The sequence below is a fragment of the Oncorhynchus gorbuscha genome, unplaced genomic scaffold, assembly GCF_021184085.1.
Source record: "Oncorhynchus gorbuscha isolate QuinsamMale2020 ecotype Even-year unplaced genomic scaffold, OgorEven_v1.0 Un_scaffold_1556, whole genome shotgun sequence".
Lineage (NCBI taxonomy): Eukaryota > Metazoa > Chordata > Actinopteri > Salmoniformes > Salmonidae > Oncorhynchus > Oncorhynchus gorbuscha.
The window spans coordinates 119729-132603 of NW_025746295.1; the positions used below are offsets into that span (position 1 = coordinate 119729).

Below are 12875 nucleotides of genomic sequence, written 5' to 3' on the forward strand. Positions count from 1 at the left end.
TAGAATCCCTCCACAGCCTCATAGAGGATCTAGATATTTTAGAATTAGAATCCCTCCACAGCTTCATAGAGGATCTAGATACTTTTAGAATTAGAATCCCTCCACAGCCTCATAAAGGATCTAGATACTTTTAGAATTAGAATCCCTCCACAGCCTCATGGCATATATTAGATACTTTTAGAATTAGAATCCCTCCACAGCCTCATAGAGGATCTAGATACTTTTAGAATTAGAATCCCTCCACAGCCTCATAGAGGATCTAGATACTTTTAGAATTAGAATCCCTCCACAGCCTCATAGAGGATCTAGATACTTTTAGAATTAGAATCCCTCCACAGCCTCATAGAGCATCTAGATACTTGTTTTATCCTCTCTGGATTAGTGCACTATATTACGTTGTGGATCACTAAAAAAATACACCTTTTACTTAACCAATATAATGGTCTGACGGCGAAGTGGACAAACTCGCTATTCATTTCCAGAAAGAAACAAATCATTTCACTACAATACATTTTAACAGACAGTTAAAGAACATAAATATGATATTTTTTTTTACCATGGAAAAGTCACTACCTGTCTATTTATGGAAAAATCACATCCCAGTTTACCTACCGACCTGCCTGCACATAACAACTTGTTTTTTAAACCATACGAGCAAAAAATATTCTGCTTTATTTGAAACGGCAAGCCAGACTAAATTAAACAGACTGTCTGTGTAATGAACACGAAGTCGGGGGGCAGAAATGATTAAATATTAAAGCACTCAACCATTATGACCTCACTAAAGGTTTCAGTCATACAGAAGACGTACTTAAATCAGAACGGGTTCTCTCGTAGATTAGTGAGAATGACTCACCCCGTGTTCAGTAATGACCTTTTCCCCTTTTATTCAGATGACAACCTCCCACTTTCGGTTATTTGAAAAGGAACTCATCTCCCAAATATTGCTATTTTTAAAACAATCCATACCGAGCTGGTTGTAATTAGGGGAGTTTATGTGACACATGCAGCTAACATAAAATGCTAGGAAATGTCTCCTCTGTACAAAATGTGTTATTTCTAGAATTCTGTTGTTGCTCTCAGATCTTAGGGGTTGGGTTAAATGTGGAAGACACATTTCAGTTGAATACATTCAGTTGGACAATTGACCAGGTATCCCTTCCCTTCTGAATTTAGTACACCTGGACCAAAGTGGGTTTGGCAAAAAAACAATTAACCTCAGATAAACTTATATTAAATATCTGACATGATTAATCAGAAACTAAAGCTCCTTAGGTAGTTCTATATATCAACGCAGAAAAATATTTTGATAGACTAGAATGGTCATATCTTTTGATAGACTAGAATGGTGATATCTTTTGATAGACCAGAATGGTCATATCTCTGGTCGGTACTATATGTACTATATATTAACTATATTTCAATCCCTCAGCCATTAAAATAACATAATAACTATTAGTAGCAGTAAAGGGGATCCCATCTATCCTCTGCTATTTTTAGGCCCAGGCGATTCGACAATCGAAATAAATCATATCTCTCACTTCTATGGATGACGTCGTGTAATTATACGCCAACGATTTTTGACTATATCTAGACAACGTATGCCAATCCCTCCCGAAAGCTCTGCAGATCATAGACAAATTCAGCTCGCCATCTCAAGCCCTGAAATGAGTCTAAACAAATCAGCCCCTACTGCCTCTCTAGACCCCGATGGAGGACTCCGACTCTACTTATAGAATCACAATCGTTTCCCATTTTAAATATTTGGGAGTAGCTCTATTTCCTTCCTCAGATTAAACTGTTGCCCCTAGATGGAAGATGTCTTTCCCATCTCATTGAACTGCACAGATAAGTCCAACTACATCATGTATCTCCTGTCTGTCTCCGTAGTTGGTAGTGTCTGGTCAGACCTCCAGGGGATCCAGTCCAACTACATCATGTATCTCCTGTCTGTCTCCGTAGTTGGTAGTGTCTGGTCAGACCTCCAGGGGATCCAGTCCAACTACATCATGTATCTCCTGTCTGTCTCCGTAGTTGGTAGTGTCTGGTCAGACCTCCAGGGGATCCAGTCCAACTACATCATGTATCTCCTGTCTGTCTCCGTAGTTGGTAGTGTCTGGTCAGACCTCCAGGGGATCCAGTCCAACTACATCGTGATGTAACTAATGGCCCTCCTGTCTGTCTCCGTAGTTGGTAGTGTCTGGTCAGACCTCCAGGGGATCCAGTCCAACTACATTGTGATGTACCTAATGGCCCTCCTGTCTGTCTCCGTAGTTGGTAGTGTCTGGTCAGACCTCCAGGGGATCCAGTCCAACTACATCGTGATGTACCTAATGGCCCTCTTGTCTGTCTCTGTAGTTGGTAGTGTCTGGTCAGACCTCCAGGGGATCCAGTCCAACTACATCGTGATGTACCTAATGGCCCTCCTGTCTGTCTCCGTAGTTGCGGTGTCTGGTCAGACATCCAGGGGATCCAGTCCAACTACATCATGTATCTCCTGTCTGTCTCTGTAGTTGCAGTATCTGGTCAGACCTCCAGGGAAAGGGGTTACTACACAGGACCAGGACAAGTCCGCTCCCGCCAGCACTCCAACTCTGCCGAGAGCCTGGATGGATGCCCCCGGTGGGGCAGGGAGCTTGTACTCTATGGGGGAGGAGGACAGGGACCCATCAGAGTCAAACATAGTGGCTCCGCTGATAGTCTTCTGGAGGGGCCCAGGGGAAAGGAGAGGGGAGAGAGGGATGTGGGACGGGCAGGGGCAAGTCTGGGGAAGTCTGCCTCCCTCCCACAGAACAGCATGGCGCTGAGCAAGATGGGAGGAGGAGGAGGAGGAGGAAGAGGAGGAGGACAGGAGGAGAACAAGACGGAGAGAAGAGGAAGGAATTGGAGGCCGTCTATCGCTGTACAGGTGAGTGAGGTATGTCAATTTGTTGAAATAAATATCAGTTATTTCTATGTTTCTATGTGAAGATGTGTATTTTAGTGTTTCTTAAATGAGTCAATTTTGTTGAAAATAAAGTATGTTTAAATGAAATCTAACATCTAACCTTTGACCCTGTGTGTGTGTCAGGTGGACAGTTCGGAGACCCTGTCAGACTCAGATCCGGATGGCAAGGCTCTGAGAGAGGTTCACTCTATAGGGGTTCAGGTGGAGGAGGACAAGAGGTACTGTTATAACACCATTTATAACACCCCTTATAACACTCATGTGAACACTCAATATAGGTTTATAATATGGCATTACGGTGTTTCCACTGTAAGAAGAAAGATGGTGGGTATGGTACGAAAAATAATCATCTCTCTCTCTCTTCACTTCTTCCTCTCTCTCTCTCTTCACTTCTCTCTCCCTGTTTCTCTCTCTGTCTCTCTCTCTCTCTGTCTCTCTCTTCACTTCTCTCTCTCGCTCTCTCTCTCTCTCTTCTCTCTCCCTGTCTCTCTCTCTCTTCACTTCTCCCTCTCTCTCTCTCTCTTCACTTCTCTCTCCCTGTTTCTCTCTCTCTCTGTCTCTCTCTCTCTCTGTCTGTCTCTTCACTTCTCTCTCTCGCTCTCGCTCTCTCTCTCTCTCTTCTCTCTCCCTGTCTCTCTCTCTCTGTCTCTCTCTCTCGCTCTGTCTCTCTTTCTCTCTTGACTTCTCTCTCTCTCTTCACTTCTCTGTCTCTCTCTCTCTCTCTCTCTCTCTCTCTCTCTCTCTGTCTCTCTCTCTCTCTCGCTCTGTCTCTCTCTCTCTCTCTTCACTTCTCTCTCTCTCTCTCTCTCTCTCTCTCTCTGTCCCTCTCTCTCTCTTCACTTCTCTCTCTCTCTTTCTCTCACCCTCTCTCTTTCACTTCTCTCTCTTCAAACTGATGTAGTACGTGTGACTCTGACTCAGACTTCCTCCTCTATTTCTCTTGCTGTGTGTGTGTGGGGGGGGGGGGGGGATCAACAGGCGCACCAACCCCCTGAGCTGTGTCAGTGTTAATTAGGGCCGGGGGTTACGTTGTGTGAAGGCCCAGTCTGTGTGTTATACCCAGTAGTCATAGTTACATGCAGTTATTATCGAAGTTGAAACTGACAAAGGAAAAACTCCCTCTTATCTCTGTCTGTCTCTACATGAGTAGTATTAGTCTGTGTGTATTTACAGTAGATACATCCTAACCCTCCTCCCCTCCTTCCTCTCCTCCCAGACGTGCTCGGTTCAAGCGCTCCAACAGTGTGACGGCCAGCGTCCAGGCAGACCTGGACCCAGAGGGGGGTTACCCAGGCCTCACCATTGCTGTTCCTACCCAGGATAAGAGTCCCCAGTTCGGCTGCTCCTTCCAGAGACACTCCTCAGAGCCAGAGTCAGCCGACCAGTACGCAGAGTACCACCGCACGGTCAGTAGTTGGGCTGGGTAGTTAGTTGGTTAGTTAATTAGTTAGTTAGGTTGTTAGTTATTTGTTTAGTTTGCAGTTAGTTAATTAGTTAGTTAGTTAGTTAGTTTTGTTTGTTTGGTAGTTAGGTAGTTAGGAGGTTAGGTGGTTAGGTTTTTAGTTAGGTAGGTAGGTAGGTAGGTAGGTAGGTAGGTAGGTAGGTAGGTAGGTAGGTAGGTAGGTAGGTAGGTAGGTAGGTAGGTAGGTAGGTAGGTAGGTAGGTAGTTAATAAGTTATTTGGGATTTTAGGCAGGTAGTTAGTTAGTTAGTTAGTTAGTTAGTTAGTTAGTTAGTTAGTTAGTTAGTTAGTTAGTTAGTTAGTTAGTTGGGTTGTTAGGTAGTTAGTTAGGTAGTCTGTTAGTTTGTTGGGTAGTTAGTTTGTTAGGTAGTTAGTTAGGTTGCTAGTTAGTTAGTTAGTTAGTTAGTTAGTTAGTTAGTTAGTTAGTTAGTTAGTTAGTTAGTTAGTTAGTTAGTTAGTTAGTTAGTTAGTTAGTTAGTTAGTTAGTTAGTTAGTTAGTTAGTTAGTTAGTTAGTTAGTTAGGTTGTTAGGTAGTTAGTTTGGTAGGTAGGTATGTAGGTAGTTAGTTAGTTAGTTAGTAAGGATGGTTGGTAGGTAGGTAGTTAGTTAGTTAGTTAGTTAGTTAGTTAGTTAGTTGGGTTGTTAGGTCGTTTGTTAGGTAGTTTGTTAGTTTGTTGGGGAGTTAGTTTGTTAGGTAGTTAGTTAGTTAGTTAGGTTGCTAGTTAGTTAGTTATAGGTTCCTAGTTAGGTTGCTAGTTAGTTAGTTAGTTAGTTAGCTAGTTAGTTAGTTAGTTAGTTAGTTAGTTAGTTAGTTAGTTAGTTAGTTAGTTAGTTAGTTAGTTAGTTAGTTTGTTTGTTTGTTTGTTTGTTTGTTTGTTTGTTTGTTTGTTTGTTTGTTTGTTAGTTAGTTAGTTAGTTTGTTTGTTTGTTTGTTTGTTAGTTTGTTATGTAGGTAATTTGTTAGTTATTTAGAATGTTAGGTAGGTAGGTAGGTAGGTAGGTAGGTAGGTAGGTAGGTAGGTAGGTAGGTAGGTAGGTAGGTAGGTAGTTAGTTAGTTAGTTAGTAAGGATGGTTGGTAGGTAGTTAGTTAGTTAGTTAGTTAGTTAGTTAGTTAGTTAGTTAGTTAGTTAGTTAGTTAGTTAGTTTGTTTGTTTGTTTGTTTGTTTGTTATGTAGGTAATTTGTTAGTTATTTAGAATGTTAGGTAGGTAGGTAGGTAGGTAGGTAGGTAGGTAGGTAGGTAGGTAGGTAGGTAGGTAGGTAGGTAGGTAGGTAGGTAGGTAGGTAGGTAGGTAGGTAGGTCCTGCGTGAGGATAATATAGTATAGTATAGTATTTCTTACATCATTGAAGGACTTATCTACTTCCTGTCCTCTTCATCCCCATTGGGACTTCATTACATCATTGGTGGGTTTATCTACTTCCTGTCCTCTTCATCCCCATTGGGACTTCATTACATCATTAAAGGACTTATCTACTTCCTGTCCTCTTCATCCCCATTGGGACTTCCTTACATCATTAGAGGGTTTATCTACTTCCTGTCCTCTTCATCCCCATTGGGACTTCATTACGTCAGTTTATCTACTTCCTGTCCTCTTCATCCCCAATTGGGACTTCATTACATAATGAACTGTCTCCACTTCTCCCTAATAAAGAACAGCAAGTTGCAATCTGCCTTTAGAAGCATCCACTCCATTTAGCCAAGGGACTGTACATTATTTATAATTAGGGACACCTGAAGAGAATTGGATCTCTCTGAAATGAAAATGGATGACCCTCCCTTTAATAAAATATCTTTTCACACGACCCTCCCTGAACACTTGAAAAAAAAAAAAAAAAAAGTGATCCTCCACCTATACCCCGCAAAAATAATCATTAAACATAAAGTGGCTCTCGGAGAACATGCCTATTGTTCACCCTCACTCCTAGGAGGGACCAGAGTCTTAGATATGCAGTTTATTAAGAAACTGTTCTTTGCTTTTTTAAGAATGACATGTCAGCGTAGCCAGAAGATTGTGGATTCGTAGACCACCACGGACAACGCTCTAACCACTAGGATACCTGCCGCCTCTACGCTCTAACCACGAGGATACCTGCCACCTCTACGCTCTAACCACGAGGATACCTGCCACCTCTGCACTCTAACCACTAGGATACCTGCCGCCTCTACACTCTAACCACTAGGATACCTGCCGCCTCTACGCTCTAACCACTAGGATACCTGCCGCCTCTATGCTCTAACCACTAGGATACCTGCCGCCTCTACGCTCTAACCACGAGGATACCTGCCGTCTCTACGCTCTAACCACTAGGATACCTGCCAACTCTACGCTCTAACCACTAGGATACCTGCCTCCTCTACGCTCTAACCACTAGGCTACCTGCCACCTCTACACTCTAACCACTAGGCTACCTGCCGCCTATACACTCTAACCACTAGGCTACCTCCCGCCTGTACACTCTAACCACTAGGATACTTGCCACCTCTACACTCTAACCACTAGGCTACCTGCCTCCTCTACACTCTAACCACTAGGCTACCTGCCTCCTCTACACTCTAACGACTAGGATACCTGCCGCCTCTACGCTCTAACCACGAGGATACCTGCCGCCTCTACGCTCTAACCACTAGGATACCTGCCGCCTCTACGCTCTAACCACGAGGATACCTGCCGCCTCGACGCTCTAACCACTAGGATACCTGCCGCCTCGACGCTCTAACCACTAGGATACCTGCCGCCTCTACGCTCTAACCACGAGGATACCTGCCGCCTCTACGCTCTAACCACGAGGATACCTGCCGCCTCTACACTCTAACCACTAGGATACCTGCCGCCTCTACACTCTAACCACTAGGATACCTGCCGCCTCTACGCTCTAACCACTAGGATACCTGCCACCTCTACGCTCTAACCACTAGGATACCTGCCTCCTCTACCTATAAATTGCTATAGCAATTTATAGGTAGGTATAAATGCTGGTTTCGTCCTTGTATTCTTTCTCTATTTTATTTTACCTTTATTTTACTAGGCAAGTCAGTTAAGAACACATTCTTATTTTCAATGACGGCCTGGGAACAGTGGGGTTAACTGCCTGTTCAGGGGCAGAACGACAGATTTGTCAGCTCGGGGACCTTGTCAGCTCGGGGATTTGAACTTGCAACCATTTCGGTTACTAGTCCAACGCTCTAACCACTAGGCTACCCTGCCGCCCCTATGGTAGTGGCACTGTAGACAGAGAACACCCACAGACAGAAAACTCTACCCGTTGTTGCTAAAACGGTTGCCTTTAAAAACAATCTTGTACGATTTACTTGAACCCTACTGTTCTGAGTGCTTATCTCACAGAAACGTACCACCTCTATTGCGTATGCAGACACACTGACCCCCCCCCCACATGAACCTTATCATCTCACCAACGAGATCTAGGATCCAAATTCACCGTGTGTCTGCTTTGATGTTGATAAAACACCACGGACCCCATTGCTCCAGTGGAACCCCAGTAACGACCCCAGTTGTCCATTCAGCACCACGATTCAAAAAAAGTCACCCCAAAAAAGAACCCCCATAAGTCACTCAAAAAAATAATCCCCATAAATCACTCAAAAAAAGAACCCCCATAAGTCACTCAAAAAAAGAACCCCCATAAGTCACTCAAAAAAATAACCCCCATAAGTCACCCCAAAAAAGAACCCCCATAAGTCACCCCAAAAAAGAACCCCCATAAGTCACTCAACCCCCATAAGTCACTCACCCCATGAAGATGTTGCCGTTATCTAATAGTCCTATTCGTCAATTGGGTATTCGTAGAAATAGACGATGGTCACTTCTCACAATGGTGCTGGTTTTAGTAAAGTTACATCAAAGCTGAATCAATGTCTCGGCAAAATCACGTAATTATTAATTTAGTACTGTGCATAGCATATGGTGCATTCAGAAAGTATTCAGACCCCTTTACCTTTTTCCACATTTTGTTACGTGACAGCCTTATTCTAAAATGGATTGAATCTTTTTTTCCCACTAATCAATCTACACACAACACCCCATAATAACAAAGCAAAAACAGGTTTTTAGAAATGTCTGCTAATGTATTAAATAGAAATAACACAAATATCATATTTATATAAGCATTCATACCCTTTGCTTTAAGACTCAACATTGAGCTCAGCTGCATCCTGTTTCCGTTGATCATCATGGAGATGTATTTAAAACTTGATTGGAGTCCGCCTGTGGTAAATTCAATTAATTGGACATGATTTGGAAAGGCACACACCTGTCTATATAAGATCCCACAGTTGACGATGCTTGTCAGAGCAAATACCAAGCCATGAGGTCGAAGGAATTGTCCGTAGCGCTCTGAGACCGGATTGTGTCGAGGCACAGATCAGGGAAAGGGTACCAAAAAATGTCTGCAGCATTGAAGGTCCCCAAGAACACAGTGGCCTCCATCATTCTTAAATGGAACCACTAAGACTCTTCCAAGAGCTGGCCGCCCGGCCAAACTGAGCAATCGGGGGAGAAGGGCCCTTGGTCAGGGAGGTGACCAAGAAACCTGATGGTCTTTCTGTCAGAGCTCCAAAGTTCCCCTGTGGAGATGGGAGAACCTTCAAGAAGGACAACCATCTCTGCAGCACTACAGCAATCAGGCCTTTATGGTAGGGTGACCAGACGGAAGGCAGTCCTCAGTAAAAGGCACATGACAGCCTGCTTGGAGTTTTCCAAAAGGCACCTAAAGTACTCAGACCATGAGAAACAAGATTCTCTGGTCTGAAGAAACCAAGATTGAACTCTTTGGCCTGAATGCCAAGTGTCACGTCTGGAGGAAACCTGGCACCATCCCTACGGTGAAGCACGGTGGTGGCAGCATCATGCTGTGGGGATGTTTTTCAGCGGCAGGGACTGGGAGACTAGTGAGGATCGAGGGAAAGATGAACAGAGCAAAGTACAGAGAGATCCTTGATGAAAACCTGCTCCAGAGCACTCAGGACCTCAGACTGGGACGAAGGTTCACCTTCCAACAGGACAACGACCCTAAGCACACAACCAAGACAATGCAGGAGTGGCTTCGGGACACGTCTCTGGATGTTCTTGAGTGGCCCAACCAGAGCTCGGACTTGAACCTGATCGAACATCTCTGGAGAGACCTGAGAATAGCTGCGTAGCGATGCTTCCCATCCAACCTGACAGAGTTTGAGAGGATCTGCTGAGAATAATGGGAGAAACCCCCCAAATACAGGTGTGCCAAGCTTGTATTGACATACCCAAGTAGACTCTGTGCTTCAACAAAGTACCGAGTGAAGGGTCTGAATAGGTATGTAAATGTGATATTTCAGGGGGGAGGTTTTATGTCCAAAAATGTCTAGAAACCTGTTTTTGCTTTGTCCCTCTGGGTTATTGTGTGTAGATTGATGAGGGAAACAAACTATTTAATTATTTTTAGAATAAGGCTTTAACGTAACAAAAGGTGGAAAAAGTCAAGGGGTCTGAATACTTTCAGAATGTACTGTATAGGTCTACTGTAGGATACTGTAGTGGTACTGTATATGTCTACTGTAGGATACTGTAGTGGTACTGTATATGTCTACTGTAGGATACTGTAGTGGTACTGTATATGTCTACTGTAGGATACTGTAGTGGTACTGTATATGTCTACTGTAGGATACTGTAGTGGTACTGTATATGTCTACTGTAGGATACTGTAGTGGTACTGTACAGACCTACTGTAGCATACTGTAGGATACTGTAGTGGTACTGTATAGGTCTACTGTAGGATACTGTATGATACTGTAGTGGTACTGTACAGACCTACTGTAGCATACTGTAGGATACTGTAGTGGTACTGTACAGACCTACTGTAGCATACTGTAGGATACTGTAGTGGTACTGTATAGGTCTACTGTAGCATACTGTAGTGGTACTGTACAGACCTACTGTAGCATACTGTAGGATACTGTAGTGGTACTGTACAGACCTACTGTAGCATACTGTACAGACCTACTGTAGCATACTGTAGGATACTGTAGTGGTACTGTATAGGTCTACTGTAGGATACTGTAGTGGTACTGTACAGACCTACTGTAGCATACTGTAGGATACTGTAGTGGTACTGTACAGACCTACTGTAGCATACTGTATGATACTGTAGTGGTACTGTATAGGTCTACTGTATGATACTGTAGGATACTGTACAGACCTACTGTAGCATACTGTAGGATACTGTAGTGGTACTGTACAGACCTACTGTAGCATACTGTATGATACTGTAGTGGTACTGTATAGGTCTACTGTATGATACTGTAGGATACTGTACAGACCTACTGTAGCATACTGTAGGATACTGTAGTGGTACTGTATAGGTCTACTGTATGATACTGTAGTGGTACTGTACAGACCTACTGTAGCATACTGTAGGATACTGTAGTGGTACTGTATAGGTCTACTGTAGCATACTGTAGGATACTGTAGTGGTACTGTATAGACCTACTGTAGCATACTGTAGTGGTACTGTACAAACCTACTGTAGCATACTGTAGGATACAATACTTATTTCCACCATAATTTGCAAAAAAATTCTACAATGTAATTTTCTGGATTTTTTTTCTCATTTTGTCTGTCATAGTTGAAGTGTACCTATGATGAAAATTACAGGCCTCTCTCATATTTTTAAATGGGAGAACTTGCACAATTGTTGGCTGACTAAATACTTTTTTGCCCCACTGTATATAGCCTAGGCCTGTAACGTATAATGAAGGAGATGGGTCATTTGATTGAGACCACACTAGGCACACTTGATATTGTGCGCTCAGCAGATAATCCGGGATGAGGGGCAGCACAGGGCACACATCGAGATACTATAATAAAGAAATCATTCTCTAAACCCTGAGCAATATGACATTTAATTGATTACAAATTACATGATCCTCCCTTGGACTCAATAGAAAAATATATACTAACCCCCCCAACCCCCGCTCCCCCATTTTTCTCTGGGTAACTGTTGTGTAAATTTCCCATCTCTCCCTAACTTGACTTACTTTAACTTTAAACCCTTTCATTTGCTCTGGTTCTGTGTTGAATTGTTTTTGTTGTTGTTGTTGTTGTTGAGCTAAGCCTTTAGTCTTTAGCCTTTAGCATTTAGCCTTTAGCCTTTAGCCTTTAGCATTTAGCCTTTAGCTTTTAGCATTTAGTCTTTAGCCTTTAGCATTTAGCCTTTAGCATTTAGCCTTTAGCCTTTAGCCTCCCCATCAGCGTAACTGGTTGTTGCTACTGGTTTTCTCCAGGTGCACACCCAGGGCCAGTGGGCCTACAGAGAAGACTATGTCCAGGATGGTTACGCTACAGATCCCCACCAGATCCCCCCCCTGCCCCCGCGGGCCCACTCCCCTCTACCCCTCGCAGCGGACCGTGGAGGCTGGATAGGCACACCCCAGCCCTCGCTGGAGGGGGGTCTCCGTAGTCTACCTGATTCCGGTCGCGCCTCGCCCTGTCCGAGAGACGGAGAGTTCTTCCTACGCCTCCTTCAGACGGAGGTGGAGAGGATGGAGGGATGGTGTCAGAACATGGAGAGAGAGGCGGAGGAGAACGAGCTGCCGGAGGAGGGTGAGGAAAGGGGGAGGAAAGGGGGAGAGAGGGTGGAAGGCAGGGTGGAAGAGGGGTGAGATGTTGGATGAGTGCTGGGGGGGTTGTCAGAAAGAGTAGGAAGTAAGTTATAGGAAAGATGGACTGGTTTGAGCCTTAGCTCACAAGTTTCATACGTTGGACTCTCCACTTCCTGTGTCCTGACTTCCCCCGTCTTTCTGTTGCCTTACATCCTGTTTCCTGTGTGTTTCCTGTCCAGTTCTGGAGCTGATCCGTAATACGGTGGGCAGTGCCCAGATGCTCATGACCCAGAAGGTCCAGCAGTTCTTCCGTCTGTGCCAACAAAGCGTGGTGAGTGTGTGTGTGTGTGTGTGTGTGTGTGTGTGTGTGTGTGTGTGTGTGTGTGTGTGTGTGTGTGTGTGTGTGTGTGTGTGTGTGTGTGTGTGTGTGTGTGTGTGTGTGTGTGTGTGTGTGTGTGGTTTCACTATCCTTGTGGGACAAAATTTTTTTTGACAATGTGGGGACATTTCACCTGTCCCTTCAAGGAAAAAGGCTATTTTAGGTTTGGGGTTCAGGTTACAATTAGGGTTAGGGTTAGAGGTTAGGATTACGGGTTAGGATTAGAGGTTAGGATTAGAGGTTAGAGGTTAGGATTAGAGGTTAGGGTTAGGATTAGAGGTTAGGATTACGGGTTAGGATTAGAGGTTAGGATTAGGATTAGAGGTTAGGATTACGGGTTAGGATTAGAGGTTAGGGTTAGGATTAGAGGTTAGGATTAGAAATTAGGTTTAGGGTTAGGATTAGAGGTTAGGATTAGAGGTTAGGATTAGAGGTTAGGTTTAGGATTAGAGGTTAGGTTTAGGATTAGGATTAGAGGTTAGGGTTAGGTTCAGG

General features: G+C 43.9%; 1 protein-coding gene across 1 annotated transcript in view; it reads left to right on the forward strand.

Moving 5' to 3' along the window:
• The window catches only part of LOC124023218 (disks large-associated protein 3-like), a gene marked incomplete at its 3' end in the record, with an annotated part of 109359 nt that extends 97027 nt beyond the window's left edge, over positions 1 to 12332 (forward strand). Inside the window, exons 8-12 of the mRNA XM_046337749.1 lie at positions 2545 to 2908; positions 3071 to 3165; positions 4164 to 4353; positions 11684 to 12002; positions 12241 to 12332. Of these exons, the coding sequence (XP_046193705.1) occupies positions 2545 to 2908; positions 3071 to 3165; positions 4164 to 4353; positions 11684 to 12002; positions 12241 to 12332 (1060 nt within the window). The remainder of the gene's footprint in view (positions 1 to 2544; positions 2909 to 3070; positions 3166 to 4163; positions 4354 to 11683; positions 12003 to 12240) is intronic.
• Positions 12333 to 12875: the final 543 nt, after the last annotated feature.